This window comes from Jaculus jaculus, chromosome 7, assembly GCF_020740685.1.
Source record: "Jaculus jaculus isolate mJacJac1 chromosome 7, mJacJac1.mat.Y.cur, whole genome shotgun sequence".
Taxonomy (NCBI): domain Eukaryota; kingdom Metazoa; phylum Chordata; class Mammalia; order Rodentia; family Dipodidae; genus Jaculus; species Jaculus jaculus.
In genome coordinates this window covers 119,057,934-119,074,970 of record NC_059108.1, presented here as the reverse complement: position 1 = coordinate 119,074,970, position 17,037 = coordinate 119,057,934, and the positions used below count along the sequence as shown (strand labels likewise).

The 17,037-nt window shown below is 44.0% G+C and overlaps 1 protein-coding gene and 1 pseudogene across 1 annotated transcript in view; one reads left to right on the top strand and one right to left on the bottom strand.

Annotated features, from left to right (window-relative positions):
* Positions 1-15,785, bottom strand: part of Mthfd1 (methylenetetrahydrofolate dehydrogenase, cyclohydrolase and formyltetrahydrofolate synthetase 1) — an 89,521-nt gene extending 73,736 nt beyond the window's left edge. The window contains exon 1 of the mRNA XM_004649256.2: positions 15,571-15,785. Coding sequence (XP_004649313.2) covers positions 15,571-15,611 — 41 coding nt within the window. The 5' untranslated portion in view covers positions 15,612-15,785. The remainder of the gene's footprint in view (positions 1-15,570) is intronic.
* Positions 11,229-12,134, top strand: LOC123462142 (annotated as a pseudogene).
* Positions 15,786-17,037: the final 1,252 nt, after the last annotated feature.

The following is a 17,037-nucleotide window of genomic DNA, read 5'->3' as shown; positions in this document are numbered from 1 at the left end:
CCACAAAAGTATGCAAAATCTTGAAAGAACTGATGATTTCCTTGATCTATATGACCTACCTAAATTAAATCAAAATGAGATTAATCACTTAAATAGACCTATAACAAACATGGAGATCCGAGCAGTTATCAATAATCTCCCAACTAAAAAAAAAGCCCAGGCCCGGATGGATTCACTGCTGAATTTTACCAGACTTTTAAGGAAGAGCTAACACCATTGCTTCTTAAGCTTTTCCAGGAAATAGAAAAAGAAGGAATCCTACCAAACTCCTTCTATGAGGCCAGCATCACCCTGATACCAAAACCAGGCAAAGATAGAACAAAAAAAGAAAATTACAGACCAATCTCCCTCATGAACATAGATGCAAAAATTCTCAACAAAATATTGGCAAACAATACAAGAGTATATCAAAAAGATCATTCACCCTGACCAAGTAGGCTTTATCCCAGAGATGCAGGGATGGTTCAACATATGCAAATCTATAAATGTAATACATTACATAAATGGGTTGAAGGACAAAAATCACATGATCATCTCATTAGATGCAGAGAAAGCATTTGACAAAATCCAACATCCCTTCATGATAAAAGTCCTACAGAGACTGGGAATAGAAGGAACATATCTCAATATAATAAAGGCTATTTATGACAAGCCTACAGCCAACATATTACTAAATGGGGAAAAACTGGAAGCTTTTCCACTAAAATCAGGAACAAGACAAGGGTGTCCACTGTCTCCACTTCTATTTAATATAGTTTTGGAAGTCTTAGACATAGCAATAAGGCAAGAGACACACATAAAAGGGATACAAATTGGAAAGGAAGAAATCAAGTTATCATTATTTGCAGATGACATGATTCTATACATAAAGGACCCTAAAGACTCTACTAGCAAGCTGTTAGAGCTGATCAAAACCTACAGCAATGTAGCAGGATACAAAATAAATACACAGAAATCAGTAGCCTTCGTATATGCTAACAACAAACACACAGAGGATGAAATCAGAGAATCACTCCCATTCACAATTGCATCAAAAAAAATAAAATACCTTGGAATAAACCTAACTAAGGAAGTAAAGAATCTATACAATGAGAACTTTAAGACACTCAAGCGAGAAATTGCAGAAGACACTAGAAAGTGGAGAAACATCCCTTGTTCCTGGCTTGGAAGAATCAATATCGTGAAAATGGCAATCTTACCTAAAGCAATCTACACATTTAATGCAATCCCTATCAAAATTCCAAAGGCTTTCTTCATGGAAATAGAAAAAACAATCCAAAAATTCATTTGGAATCATAAAAAACCTCGAATATCTAAAATAATACTGAGCAACAAAAAAGAGGCTGGTGGTATCACCATACCTGATTTTAACCTATACTACAGAGCCATAGTAACAAAAACAGCATGGTACTGGCACAAAAACAGACATGTAGATCAGTGGAACAGAATAGAGGACCCAGATGTAAGCCCAAGTAGCTATAGCCACCTGATATTCGATAAAAATGCCAAAAATACTCATTGGAGAAGAGACAGCCTCTTCAGCAAATGGTGTTTTGAAAACTGGATAAATATCTGCAGAAGGATGAAAATAGATTCTTCTCTCTCGCCATGCACAAGAATTAAGTCCAAATGGATTAAAGACCTTAACATCAGACCGGAAACTTTGAAACTGCTAGAGGAAAAAGTAGGGGAAACCCTTCAACATATTGGTCTTGGCAAAGACTTTCTGAATACAACCCCAATTGCTCAGGCAATAAAACCACAGATTAACCACTGGGACCTAATGAAATTACAAAGATTTTGCACCGCAAAGGACACAGTGAAAAAAGCAAAGAGGCAACCTACAGAATGGGAAAAAATCTTCGCCAGCTATATATCTGATAGAGGATTAATATCTAGGATATACAAAGAACTCAAAAAGTTAACTAATAAGGAATCAAACAAGCCAATCAAAAAATGGGCTAAGGAGCTAAATAGAGAGTTCTCAAAGGAAGAAATACAAATGGCATATAAGCACCTAAAAAAATGTTCTACGTCACTAGTCATCAGGGAAATGCAGATTAAAACTACATTGAGATTCCATCTCACTCCTGTCAGATTGGCCACCATCATGAAAACAAATGATCATAAATGTTGGCGGGGATGTGGAAAAAAAGGAACCCTTCTGCACTGCTGGTGGGAATGCAATCTAGTCCAGCCATTGTGGAAAACAGTGTGGAGGTTCCTAAAGCAACTAGAGATTGATCTACCATATGACCCAGCTATAGCACTCCTAGGCATATATCCAAAGGACTCATCTCATTTCCTTAGAAGTACATGCTCAACCATGTTTATTGCTGCTCAATTTATAATAGCTGGGAAATGGAACCAGTCTAGATGTCCCTCAACAGATGAGTGGATAATGAAGATGTGGTACATTTATACAATGGAGTTCTACTCAGCGGTAAAGAAAAATGAAGTTATGAAATTTGCAGAAAAATGGATGGACCTGGAAAGTATTATACTAAGTCAGGTAACCCAGGCCCAGAAAGCCAAGCGCCACATGTTCTCCCTCATATGGGGATCCTAGCTACAGATGACTGGGCTTCCTTGTGAGAATGAAAATACTTAGTAGCAGAGGCCAGTAAGTTGAAAAGGAGACATAAAGGGTGGAGAAAGGAAGGGAGGAGGATACTTAATAGGTTGATATTGTATATATGTAATTACAATGATTGTAATGGGGAGGTAATATGATTGAGAATGGAATTTCAAACGGGAAAGTGTGGGGGTGGGGAGGGAGGGAATTACCATGGGATATATTTTATAATCATGGAAAATGTTAATAAAAATTAAAAAAAAAAAATTACCAGGCAGGAGGCTGGAAGCCCCGGCGCACCCATTCTCTCTCCCTCTATCTGTCTTTCTCTCTGTGTCTGTCGTTCTCAAATAAATAAATAAAAAATTGAAAAAAAAAATTACCAGGCAGGAATGGAGGGATGGCTTAGTGGTTAAGGTGCTTGTCTGCAAAGCCAAAGGACCCAGGCTCGATTCTCCAGGACCCACGTTAGCCAGATGCACAAAGGGGCACACGCATCTGGAGTTTATTTGCAGTGGCTGGAGGCCCTGGTGCACCCATTCTCTCTCTCCCCCTCTTTCTCTCTGTCAAATAAATAAAATTTAAAAATATATATTTAGCTGAGCGTGGTGGCGCACGCCTTTAATCCCAGCACTCAGGAGGCAGAGGTAGGAGGATCGCCATGAGTTCAAGGCCACCCTGAGACTACAGAGTTAATTCCAGGTCAGCCTGGACCAGAGTGAGACCCTACCTCGAAAAACCAAAAAAAAATAAAATAAAATAAAAATATATAATTAAAAAAATTACTAGGCAATTTATTTTTTTTCCTTGGGTATTTAGGAAAGAGAAAATTAGGTTAAAGAACTTTACATTATACATTTTCAGTGAAGTATAAAATAATTTCATATTAAGCTTTCAAATGTGTCTCTGAAGTTATCTGTCAAATTTAATAAACATGTTAAGTTTTAATAATTTCTACTTTAAATGTTTTATTCTTATACATAATAGAAAGTGCTGTAACCAACTGACTATTTCATACATTGATAACTTTTTGCTATATTAGTAATATATGAAAACAGATTTCTTTCAACAAGAAGGTAATTTTTGAGCCGGGTGTGGTGGCACATGCCTTTAATCCCAGCACTTGAGAGGCAGAGGTAGGAAGATTGCCGTGAGTTCAAGGCTAGCCTGAGACACCATAGTGAATCCCAGGTCAGCCTGAGCCAGAGTGAGACCCTACCTTGGGGGGAAAAAAAAAAAGGTTTTAAGGACTGGAGCTATTGCTCAATGGTTAAGGCACTTGCTTGCAAAACCTGAGGACCTAGGTTTGATTCCTCATGTAAAGGCACAAAGTGGCACATGTGTCTGGAGTTTGTTTGCAGTGGCTAGAGGCCCTGGTATACCCATTCAGTCTTTCTATGTGGCCCCCGCTCCCCGCTGATAAGTAAATAAAATTTTTTTAAAAGTTTTTTTAAAAGTCTAGGGGGTTGGAGATATGGCTTAGTGGTTAAGGCATTTGCCTGCAATGCCGAAGGACCCAGGTTCCCCAGGACCCATGTAAGCCAGATGCATGCATCTGGAGTTTGTTTGCAAGGCTGGAGGCCCTGGCGCATCCACTCTTTCTCTCATCTGCGTCTCTCTGTCTATCTCTCCAATAAATAAATAAGTTTGAACTGGGCACGATGGTGCATGCTTTTAATCCCAGCACTTAGAAGGCAGAGGCAGGAGGATTGCTGTGAGTTTGAGGCCACGCTGAGACTACATAGTGAATTCCAGGGCAGCCTGAGCTAGAGTGAGACTCTACCTGGGGTGGGGGTCTAGGGTGGAAAGATGGCTTAGCAGTTAAGGCACTTGCCTGCTAAGACTAAGGACCCAGGTTTGATTCCTCAGTACCCACGTAAGCCAGACGCACAAGGTGGCACATGCATGTAGAATTCATTTTCAGTGGCTGAAGGCCCTGGCCAGCCCACTCCATCTCCCTGTCTCTCTCACAAATAAATAAATTTTTTTTTTTTTTTTTTTTTTGAGGTAGGGTTTCACTCTAATCCAGGCTGACCTAGAATTCACTATGTAGTCTCAGGGTGGCTTTGAACGCACAGTGATCCTCCTATCCTTGCCTCCCGAGTGCTGGGATTAAAGGCGTACGCCACCACACCTGGCCAAATAAATTTTTGTTAAAAAAGATTCTATTTCAAAAGCAAAAAGGTGGAGGAAGGAAAACCTGCTTGTTAGCTAGCTCCCCCACCTAAAAGCAATTGCAAGCTTAGGCTCATTTAAATGTTAGCATAGAACTAGGGAACGTTTCATTATTTGTTCTTAACCTGCTGAGCTGAAACATTTCCCTGCTATACCTCCTGTGGCACTGACTTCATACAGCTTGCCTTCTGTTGGGCCTAAGCATTATTTTTATTTGTCCCTAGACTCCCTACTTTGGGTCTCAAATGCTCACTTATTCTGGAATCTTTATAACATTTGGTAAATAAATTAAGTATGAAATCTGCTCTGGGCCTTAGAATATTTGTATTTTTTTTTTCAATCTCCCTTTCACAACCCCCAGCTCAGTCATCTGTATGTAGCTGTGGTATTTTCTGTGTGTTTCATGTCGATCCATCTGGAATCCACCACTTTTTAACCAGTTGATCAACAATGTCATCCAAGCTGTAATGACAGTAGTTTCTTCTTTCTGGCGTTCTGGTATCACTGATTTTCATTCCCCTTTGTTGCCCCCTTCCCACCCACAATCTGTTCCCAATTCAGCAATGAGAACACACCTTTAAAAGTCTAAGTGTGGGCTGGGGAGGTGGCTCAACAGTTAAGGTACTTGCTTGCTAAGCCTAATGACCTGAGTAACTGCGTAAGGCAGATGGCCAAAGTGGGGCGTGCGTCTGGAGTTTGCAGTAGCTGAAGGCCCTGACGTGTCCATTCTCTCTGTTTCTCTTTCTCTCTTTGTGTGTGTTTGTACTTCTCTGCTTGCAGAAAAATATTTAAAATTTTAAAAACCCCAAAAAGTTCCATCAGTTGATTTTTTAAAAATGTAAGTTTGGTAGGCATGGCGGCACATGCCTTTAATCCCAGCACCCGGGAGGCTGATGTAGGAAGATTGCTCTGTAGGGAGAGTTCGAGACCAGCCTGAGGCTAATTACAGGTCGGCTGGGCTAGAGTACCACCCTACCCCCCCAAAAAAGAAAAATGTAAGTTTGACCATTCTGCTCTGTGATGGCTTCTTTTCACTCTCAACCGCACCCCCCCCCCCAAAAAAAAGAAAAAATAACGTATACAAACAGTGTCCCTGAGCTGGTTAGGGCTTCCTATTCTGGGTGGACCTCATTTGGCCACTTAGGGCCTTCGCACTTGCTCATCTTTCTCCCCAGCCCTTGGGAAGTCGTGTGATTATTGTGAAGTGACTGTCTTTCCTGTGTGAGTGGCTCCCGGGGAGATAGGATTTAGCTCAGTGGTAGATAGCTTTGCCTAGCAAGTATAAGGCCTTAGGTTAGATCTCTAGTACTGGAGGAAAAATAGGAAAACTTGCAAAGAGGCTCAGTTGGTCAATTGGCTAGCATGTAGGAAGCCCTGGGTTTTAGCCACAGTGCCAGGATTAAAGGCATGTGCCAGCATGCCCAGCCTTAAACTCCTGAGTCTCCAGCCTCTATCTCCTAAGTGCCGGGGTCACAGGTTTCTCCTGTCACATCTAGCTTGCCGAACCTTTGTTTTGTTTTTTTTAATGATAAAAGTCTTACAAAATATATAGCTAATAAACATAAACTGGCCTTAACTTTTCATTATAGTTATTTTAGTGAAAATCTGCCTAAATTTAACTGAAGGAATTACCTAGAAAATTCATATTTTAAATTAATAAGAAGTATAGCAGTAATTATGTAATTAATCATGACCCTGTTCCCTCCCCCCCAAGGAAAAAAACAAGGTTCATTGAGTCAAGTAAAATGACTAATCTGGATAGAGTGGTGGAGAATTTGCCTAGCATGGATTCAATCCCCAGTACAAGCCCCCCCCCCAAAAAAAAAAAGTCGATTATAGGGCTAAAGACATGGCTTTGCAGTTAAGGTACTTGCCTGTGAAGCCTAAGGACTCATGTTCGAATCTCCAACTCCCTCATAAGCCAGACATTGTGCCACATTTTGCATCTGATGTATATAGGTGGCTAGGGAATTGAACCTAATTCAGCAGTTTCCTAGCTTCCCTTTTTTTTAGTATTCTTGTTAAAATTTTTAAATTTTTATTTTAGAGCAAGAGAATTGGCATGCCAGGGCCCAAGCCTCTGCAAGGGGGTGTGTCTGGAATTCAACTGCAGTGGCTGGAGGCCCTGGTGTGCCAATCTTCTCTCACTCTCTTGCTGTCTTGTGTATGTGTGTGTGTGTGTGTATATATGTGTGTGTGTGTGTGTGTGTGTGTATGTGTGTATATATATACACACACACACATACACATCTATATGTATATATGTATATATGTATATATACATGCACATATATATATAATCTGTTGGGCTTGCCTCAAAAAAAAAATTATGGGTAATGTGTCCTTGCTGAGCAAGGATATAGAACGGAGTTCAGATGATAAAATAGTCTCCTAGCAGCTGGCCTGGCTAACAGTGGTGAACAAGAGACTGCTTCAAACAAGGCAGAAGGTGAGGACCAGCGCTCAGGTTGTCCTCTGCCCTCCACACACAACAACAGAAAGAATACAGACTATAGGGCTGGGGATGTAATTCAGTGGAAGAGCCTATCATGCATGAAGCCCCAGGCTCCCTGTCTATCACAAGAATACACATACGAACTGGAGAAATGGCTTAGCAGTTAAGGCATTTGCCTGCAAAACCAAAGGACCTTGGTTCGATTCCTCAGGACCCATGTAAGCCACATGCACAAGGTGGCGCATGCGCCTGGAGTTTGTTTGCAGTGGCTAGAGGCCCTGGAACACCATTCTCTCTCTCTCTCTCTCTGTGCCTCTTAAATAAGTAAATAAAAAAGAATACAGATACAGTACTGCTAAACTTCCCACCTGTTTGTTTGAGACACACAGAGAGATAATGGGCACACCAAGACCTCTAGCCATTGCAAATGAACTCCATACACATGTGCCACCTTGTGCATCTGACTTGATGTTCGTACTGGGGAATGGAACTCTGGTCCTGAGGCTTTGCAGGCAAAGGTTTTAACCACTAGCCATCTCTCCAGCCCACACATTTTTTTTTTTTTTTTTCCAGTGCCAGTGTCCAAACCTAGGGCCCTGTGCTTGCCAGGCAAGCGCTCATCCACCAAGCTAAACCCGCAACACTCCATCTCCTTTCGAAAAGATTTTCATGTGTAATCACAGACAAAAACAAGTTGAGAAGTAAGCCAACTTTTAAAAATATTCTGCAAGCAAAATATTTGGCTTGTAAGCCACAGTTGTGTTAAAAGACACAGTTATGAGACAAGACTGAATGGCTCTGAGTAAGAGAGACGAAGAAGCTGAGACCAACTATATGCCAACAAGACAGTCATGAGGGGCGGGGGGGGGGGGGTGCCAGCACAGGTCTCAAGACCAGAATCAGTCTCACTATGTGAAGATTACCTAACCCTGTATCTGGCCATGAGAGCTGCTCATGAATCCCAGACACAGCTACAAGTCCCTTGCAAGGCCCAGGGGATGTGGGCACCTAGGCCATCTCCTCTTGGGGGAACCAAGCAGGCCAGGGGCTGCTCCATGAGAAAAACCTCACGAAGACCCACTTTCTGCTTTACAGAAGACTGAAGGAGAAATCTCAGAAAGGACTTGGGTCTTAAGCTGCTTATTCAATGAGATCTAATATTTGACACCACGACCCAAATGCAAGATAATTCTCCCATGGAATATGCTAGGCAGTGCAGTAAGGTACAGACAGGCGATCCTTTACAGCTATGCGCCCCAACCTTCACGATCATTAAGGCACTGGTAGCCCAGAGTTGCCCAGGCTTGTGGCAAATAACTCACCAAGGGGGAAGGGATGGGGTGAGCATAGCCAACCAGGCAGGAAAGCTTGATTTGGCCAGGCATGGTGTTGCACGCCTTTAATCCCAGCACTCAGGAGGTAGAGGTAAGAGGATCGCCAAGAGTTCAAGGCCACTCTGAGAATACAGAGTGAATTCCAGGTCAGCCTGGGCTAGAGTGAGACCCTACCTCGAAAAGCCAAAAATAAAAAAATAAATAAATAAATAAAAAGAAAGCTTGACTTGAGACTAGGGAGATCCATTCTATGGATAAAGCATTTGTTGACCAAGCATAAGCACCCAAGCTTGGATCCCAAGAACCCGCAGAAAGCTGAGTGCTATAGTGTGAGCATCTGCAATTTCAGATTGCAGCGTGCCCACGGGCAGAAGGGAGGTGCTCAACAATGAGAAAAGATGGAAGGCAAGAGCCAACACTGAAGGTGTCCTCTGACCTCCACATGCACGCTGCGGCATGTGCATACCCACCATACACACTCAGGCAGCCCCAGCTGGCTTCAAAATTCATTATGCTGGCCTGGAGAGATGGCTCAGTGATTAAGGTGCTTGCCTGCAAAGCCAAAGGACCTCGGTTCAATTCCCCAGAACCTACATAAGCCAGATGCACAAAATAGCACATGCATCTGGAGTTTTGTTTGCAGCAACTGGAGGCCCTGGCACACCTATTCTTCCTCCCTCCCTCCCTCCCTCTCTCTCTCTCTCTCCCCACCCCCTTTATCTTTCTGCCTCTTTGTCTCTCTCAAATAAATAAAAAATAAATTTGGAAAAAACGAAGTATGCATCACCATGCCCAGTTGAAGATCAGTCTTTTTTCCCCTATTTAATTTATTTTTATTTGAGAGAGAGAAAGAGGCAGATAGAGAGAGAAAGAGGAAATGGGTGCACCAGGGCCTTCAGCCACTGCAAACAAACTCCAGACACATGCGCCACCTTGTGCATCTTTATGTAGGTCCTGGGGAATTGAACCTCGGTCCTTTGGCTTCTCAGACAAGTGTCTTAACCACTAAGCCATCTCTCCAGCCCAGTATCAGTCTTTTTAAAAGAGAGAATTAATCAAGGAAAAATGGTCCCTAATGGAAGGGTCAATTTTTATTATAGCAAACAAAAAGAAAACCCAACAAATCACATAAAATGGATTCATTTGAAACACACATGTGGGAAAATTATGCTCTCTTTCATCTAAAATCCAGAGGTTTCTTCTAACATTGTTCAATACACTCCTCTCTCATTGTATAATCTTTTAGTGGACTCACTTTAGACCCAGGACAAATTTCACCACCAAGGTCGGGTTCTTTCACTCAGAGGGTCCACTCATAGTTTCCATGAGGCAACTGTGAGGTTAAAGGCCCAGAGCACAAGCTGTACTTCGGTCAGGAGCCCTCTTACGATACTGGCAGGCTCCAAGCCCAAGACCTCGCCCACAGGTCCATGTTTCTGCAAAGATCATGACATTAATTCTTACATTTAAAGCCACAAGGGCTGTGAAGAACGCTCAGAAATTAAAGATGCTTGTTGGCAAAGCCTGCCAGTCCAGATTCAATTACCTAGAGCCACATACAGCCAGATGCACAAAGTAGCATGAGACTTGAGTTCATTTGCGGAGGAAGAGGCCCTGACATGACCATACACAATCTCTTTCCCCTACACAAACATCATCGTCATCATCATCATCATCATCATCATCATCATAAGGGCAGATGTGGTGGTACATGTCTTTATTCCCACCACTTGGGAGGCAGAGGTAAGAGGATCACTGCAAGTTCAAGGTCACCCTGATACTCAATAGTGAATTCCAGGTCAGCCTGTGCTAGAGTGAGACACTACCTGGAAAAATCGAAAAACAAAAACAAAAACAAGATCTCATATTTGGGGCTGGAGAGATGGCTTAGCGGTTAAGGCACTTGCCTGTGAAGCCTAAGGACCCATGTTCAACTTTCCTGATACTACATAAGCCAGATGCACAAAGGTGAGGCAAGCACAAGGTCGCACAAGCCCACTAGGTGGCGCAAGTGTTTGGAGTTCAATCACAATAGCTGAGGCCCTGGTGCGCCAATTCTCTGTCTCATTCCCTCTCACTATCTCTAAAAAAAAATTGATTTTTAAAAAAATCTCAGGTATAACAATAGCTAACAGTTATATAAGAAGCACTCAATACTACTAATCAGGGAAAAGCAAATTAAAGCCACTATAAATTATCACTTCACATCCATTACTATGGCTACTATCAAAAAGACCAAAACAAAAGAGAAAAAGTGAAGGTATGGCAAAAGGGAACCCTGGTACACTGTTGATGGGGAATATGAATTACTTTAAGAAAGCAGAATTGAGCTTCTTACTTTAACAATTAAAAACAGAACTACTACAAAGATGAAACGTCCATGTTGTAAAAAGGTCTGAATGTTTACACCCATGGGCATCAGAGCATTATTCTCAAAAGCCGATATGGAAACAAACTTATTCAAGTGATCATCAACAGACTGAGTAGTTTTTTCTTTATTTGGCAATGCTAGGGATTGAACCCAGGGCTTCACACATGCTAGGAGCTCAATCTCTGAGCTATAACTAATTCACTTCAACACACGAATTGGTAAAGAAAATGTATACACACATATGAAACGTTATTCAACCTTAAAAAAAAAAAAAAAAAAGAAGGCTGGCCCTTCCTTCCCACAGCACTCACCAAGACCATGGTGGATCCTCGTGTGAGGCAGATCAAGATTCAGATCAAGATTGGCCGGAGTAGTGAAGTGACTAGTCAAAGAAAAGGTGATGTATGAAAAAGAAACAAAACCAGAAGAAAAGGTTGAAAACAACAAAGGCTGAAGGCAGTGAAAATTAGGCCATTAATGCCAGGCATGGTGGCGCACGCCTTTAATCCCAGCACTTGGGAGGCAGAGGTAGGAGGATCACCATGAGTTCGAGGCCACCCTGAGACTCCATAGTGTATTCCAGGGCCGCCTGGACTAGAGTGAAACCCTACCTCAAAAAACAAAAAACAAACAAACAAAAAAAAAGCAACAAGCCGGGCGTGGTGGCGCACGCCTTTAATCCCAGCACTTGGGAGGCAGAGGTAGGAGGATTGCCATGAGTTCGAGGCCACCCTGAGACTCCATAGTGAATTCCAGGTCAGCCTGGGCTAGAGTGAGACCCTACCTCGAAAAATCAAAAAAAAAAAAAAAAGAAAAGAAAAAGAAAAAGCAACAACAACAAAAAAAAAAAAAAACAAGGAAAAGCAGGCAGAGATCCTGCAAAAGTCCCAGATGATGACCCTAGATTGCCAGTGCAGGTTAGAGACTGCATACACTGATCTTCAGCAGTTATTAGAAAGTGAAAAAGACATCAAAAAAAGCCAGGAGTGGTGGTGCATGCCTTTAATTCCAGCACTTGGGAGGCAGAGGTAGGAGGATTACTGTGAGTTCAAGACTACCCTGAGACTACATAGTGAATTCCAGGTCAGCCTGGGCTGGAGTGAGACACTACCTCAAAACAAACAAACAAACAAACAAACAAACAAACAAACAAAAAAAGGCTTGGAAAAAGCTCAAGAATAAGAAGCACATTTAGTACTGGATCCAGTGAAGTTAGAAGCCTGACACCTTCCTGTACAGGGTGGGTTTTTTTTAATGCATTATTAAATCCTGGGGTCCATTCTATAACACATTTTTTTTTTTAAAGGAGGGCTGAAGAGATGGTTCAGCCGTTAGGGCACTTGCCTACAAAACCTAGCCACCCTGGTTTGATTCCCAAGTATCCAAATAAAGCCAGATGCACAAAGTGGCGTATGTATTTGGAGTTCGTTTGCAGCAGCTGGAGGCCCTGGTGCATCCATTCTCTCTCTCTCCATCCCTTCTTCCCTCCCTCTTCTTACTATCACCCTCTGCTTGCAAATAAATAAAAATTTTAAAAAAGGCTGGGCATGGTGGCACACGCCTTTAATCCCAGCACTTGGGAGGCAGAGGTAGGAGGATCATCCATGAGTTCGAGGCGACCCTGAGACTACATAGTGAATTCCAGGTCAGCCTGGACCAGAGTGAGACTCAACCTCAAAAAAAAAACAAAAAACAAACATAAAAAGAGTAGCCAGGCATGATGGTACATCACTTTTTTTCTTTTTTCAATACATGCCTTTTTAAATCCCAGCACTTGGGAGGCAGAGGTAGGAGTACTGTGTGAGTTTGAGGCCACCCTAAGACTAAATAGTGAATTCCAGGTTAGCCTGGGTGAGACTCTACCTCAAAATACAAACAAACAAAAGAGTAGCCAGGCATGATGGCACATGCTTTTTTCTTTTTTCAATACATGCCTTTTTTAATCCCACCACTTGGGAGGCAAAGGTAGGAGGATTGTGTGAGTTCGAGGCCACCCTGAGACTATATAGTGAATTCCAGGCCAGCCTGGGCTAGAGTGGGATACTATCTTGGAAAAAAAAATTTAAAAAAAAAAAAAAAAAAAAAACAGGAGATCATACCAGTCACAACATACCCATGTCACATGGGTGGACCTGGAAAGATACTTAGTGAAATACTCCAGGCTTTTAAAGAAAAAAAAAAAGTTACGCAATCTCATTTATATGTGGGATTAAATACAGGAAATTAATGCATAAAGCAAGGTTAAGGTGAAAACCAGATATATTTCAAAGACTACAAAGTAACAGACATGTAGTTTGAATAAGTCTAGAGTTCCAATTAAACCTGAGGGTTGTAGTTAAAAAAATGATACTGTATCCAAGATTTTGTTAAATATTTGGCTTTTGCAATTTGTAAAAGTAACCATGTGAGGGCTGGTAAGATAGCTCAGTGATTAAGGCACTTGCCTAAAAAGCCTAAGGACCCAAGTTCAATTCCACAGTACCCATATAAACCAGATACAAAAGGTGGCACATGCACCTGGAGTTTGTTTGGAGTGGCTAAAGGCCCTGGTGTGGCTATTCTCTCTCTCTCAAATAAATATATTCTTTTTAAGTAACCATGTGAGATGACAAGTGTATTTACTTACTATAGTAACCATCTCACTGCCTATATGTGTCTCATTATATTTAAATCTCAAGTATACACAGTAAGGTTTATTTTAAGATGAAAAAACGGCTGGGGATTTAGCTTAGTTGGTAGAGTGCTTATCTAGCATGTAGACAGCCTAGCACACATTTCCCAGCAATGTGTAAACTGGGTGTGGTGGCACATACCTGTAATCCCAGATGGATCAGAAGTTCAAGGTCATTATCCTCCTCATTTTGTGCATCTGGACTTACATGGGTTCTGGGGAATTGAACCTGGGCCAGTAGACTTTTAACCACTAAGCCATCTCCCCAGCCCCATCCTTAATGACATAGTGAGTTTAAGGACATTCTGGGCTAAATGAGACCCTGACAAAAGAAAAAAGGTAAGAAGGGCTGGAGAGATGGCTTAGAGGTTAGGTGTTTGCCTGCAAAGCCAAAGGACCTTCGTTCGATTTCCCCAGGACCCATGTAAGCCAGATGCACAAGGTGGCGCATGCATCTGCAGTTTGTTTGCAGTGGTTGGAAGCCCTGGCACACCCATTCTCTCTCAGCCTCTTTCCCTCTTTGAAATAAATAAATAAAAATAAAAAATGTTTTAAAAAAGGGCTGGCTTAACAGTTAAGACTCTTGCCTGCAAAGCCTAATGACCCAAGTTTGATTCCTCAGTACCCATATAAAATCAGATGCAAAAAGTGGTGCATGGATCTGGAGTTTGTTTGCAGCAGTTTAGAACCTCCAGCATTCTCTCTTTTTGTCTCTCTCTATCTCAGGGGTGAGGTGTTTCATGTCATTCCTGTGTGAGTTCCAGGCTGGCCTGAGACTACATAGTGAATTCCAAGTCAGCCTGGGCTACAGGGAGACCCTACCTCGGGGAGGAAAAAAAAAACAGAGAAGAAAAGAAAAAAGCCTATAATCCTAGCACTTGGGAGGATCAAGAATTCAAGGCCAGCCTCAGCTACAGAACAAATTTTAGGAGAGAGACAGAATTTATATCTATTTTGGTTCACCTTCTTTACCTTCAAGGAACAATTGTTTTGCAAGAACTCCAATGTCATTCTAATTCACTGAAAGCTTCCACTAACAAAACCAAGGGCTACGGGACAATTATTATTGTTAGGTACAACGGTTACTTTTTAACTGGAGATGTCAAAGGTCCTAAGAGCAACCTCCACACAGAATATACTTTCCCCTCTTCCTTCTATCCTCATGTTCCCCAACAATCACTCCCCAGCCGCAAGGCACAGGATCCGGCAGCTCAACCATTAAGCGCATATATGGGTCCAGTTTCCAACTTCTCCCAAAACAAAAGGTGTTACTTTCTGGAACTCTGGCAATCATATCCGCGAGTTAAGCACTCAAATCTGCAGGGAAACAACAGGTAAAGATGCCGAACGGTATGTGGAATGGGGTCCGGACTCAGAAGGCAAATAAAACAGAACGTTAGTACCAGGGCCGAGAGGCGGCCGTCAAGAGTGCGGACCACCACAGGGCTGGGGACTGCAGCTCAGTGGGCAGAGCGCTCGCTTGGCCTGTGCAAGAGACCCTGGAAGAGGCCCACTTGCTGGCAAAGAAAGGAAAAGTTAAGATTCTGGTGTGGTAGAGAAAGACATGGAGTTGAAAGAGGCCCTGTCACCAGTCAACCTTCTCATTGTGCCCGCGACCTAATCACCACCAAATTCCAAGGGATTTCCGAGTTCTGAGAGTGGCACCCCAAGCAGACCACGCCAGAGCATAAAGCTGCCGGCAGCGGCGTCTTTGGGGGAGCGTGCTCAGCCCGGGACCTTGCCGCCAAAATACAGGCGCCCCGAAAACCGGGCAGCCCAGCAGCGATCACGGATTGCGCCAGGAGCAGGAGACGGGTCTTTAGGTATTGGGGTCCCTGTTCGTGTCCTACACCCTCCCCCCCCGCCCGCCCCAAGCAGACCTGGCTCCCCCTCAAACACCACTCCTGCAAAAACCGGGGTCGGTGGGGAAGCAGCTCAGAGCCCACGGCTGCAGCCCCACATCCCCTGGCAGCAATGGCAAGTGCTTACGCGGAGACCACCTTCCCGTTCAGGATTTCCGCCGGCGCCATGCCCTTTACTAGTCTGCTGCCCGCGATGGATGCCACCAAAAACCGAAGATGTGACTCCCTCCGGCCCCAGGCCGGACAAGCACAACACACGCGCTTAATGACTGCACTGGGAGAGCACGCTGCTGCTACGACTGCTGCTGCGCCTGCGCGCGCCCCGTCGTGACGGCACCTGTGAGATCCGGAAGGTCGTGCACGGGTCCCTTAGCGTAAAGCCCAGGGGGCGGGGAGTTTGCGGGCGCCAGAGAGCCACGGGAGGGAGCAGGGAGAAAGTCAGCGATGATTGGCCGGGGGGAATGATTGACTGGTGGGAAGAACCCGTGAGAAGCGTGTCTTGGAGAGCAGGCGCTGAGTAGAGGACCCGCCTCGCTTTTAGCCAATCAGAGCGTGTATCTGAGGGGGCGGGGAGTTAGGGGGCGGAGCCAAGCTCCTGGACGCGGGAAGCTCTTCTCCCGGTGGCTCTGCGCTGGGGTGGGCTTTGCTGGTTTTGAGGGCGTGGGTGTGCCGTGGAGAGTTCTGGCCACCTGAAGGGCGGGGGTGCGGGGCTTCCCGCTCTGTCACTGTGGGTCGGGGCGTCTGGGGACAGCTCGCGTAGCGGTGCGGTACTGGAGATCAGTCCTGGAGGGAGATCAGTACTGGAGCTCAGTCCTGGCCTTGGCATGCTAGTTTCGCGCCACGCTCCGCGGAGTCCTCCTGCCCACCCGCCCGGGATGCCCCGTGCACGGCTGGGACCTCGGAACCGGAGCGGGGCGCTCCCGCTCTGTCAGGACCCTTTCCCGGTAGCTGGATGGCCTACAGGGAGCACGTCCATTCCCACGATCGGCCACCCCGCGTCAGAACTGTTTTCGGGCTCCGGGGAGGCCTCTTGAGTTTGCTTCGTGCAGCGGCACCAGACTGGGCTCTTAACTGACCTGGATGCACTCTTTTCCCTGATGGTTCATTCTCGAGATAAGTCCCAAAGACTGCGTGGAACTAACTCCACCAGATGGTTTTATCAACCGCTTCTCAGAATGCCCCCTATCAACAAATGGCCGGGCTCTGGCTTTCTTCCCCTGACTGGGAGGCAATCCAGGACCTCACAGAGTTTCTGTTGATCTTGAACTTTGTTTCTTGTTCTAGTGTGTGGACTTTTGTCTAAATCTGACACTATTACAGATGAAATGAGAAAAATCTGTTTTTTCTTTGGTGGTTTTATTGCAACATAATGTATATACCATCAAAATTGTCCACTTCTAGGAGCACAAGCTAGTGATTTTTTGTTGTTGTTGTTGTTTGTTTCTTTGTTTTTGTTTTTTAGAGGTAGGGCCTCACTCTAGCCCAGGCTGACCTGGAATTCACTATGCAGTCTCAGAGTGGCCTCAAATTCACAGCAACCCTACTTTACCTCTGCCTCCCCAGTGCTGGAATTAAAGGCCTATGCCACTACCCC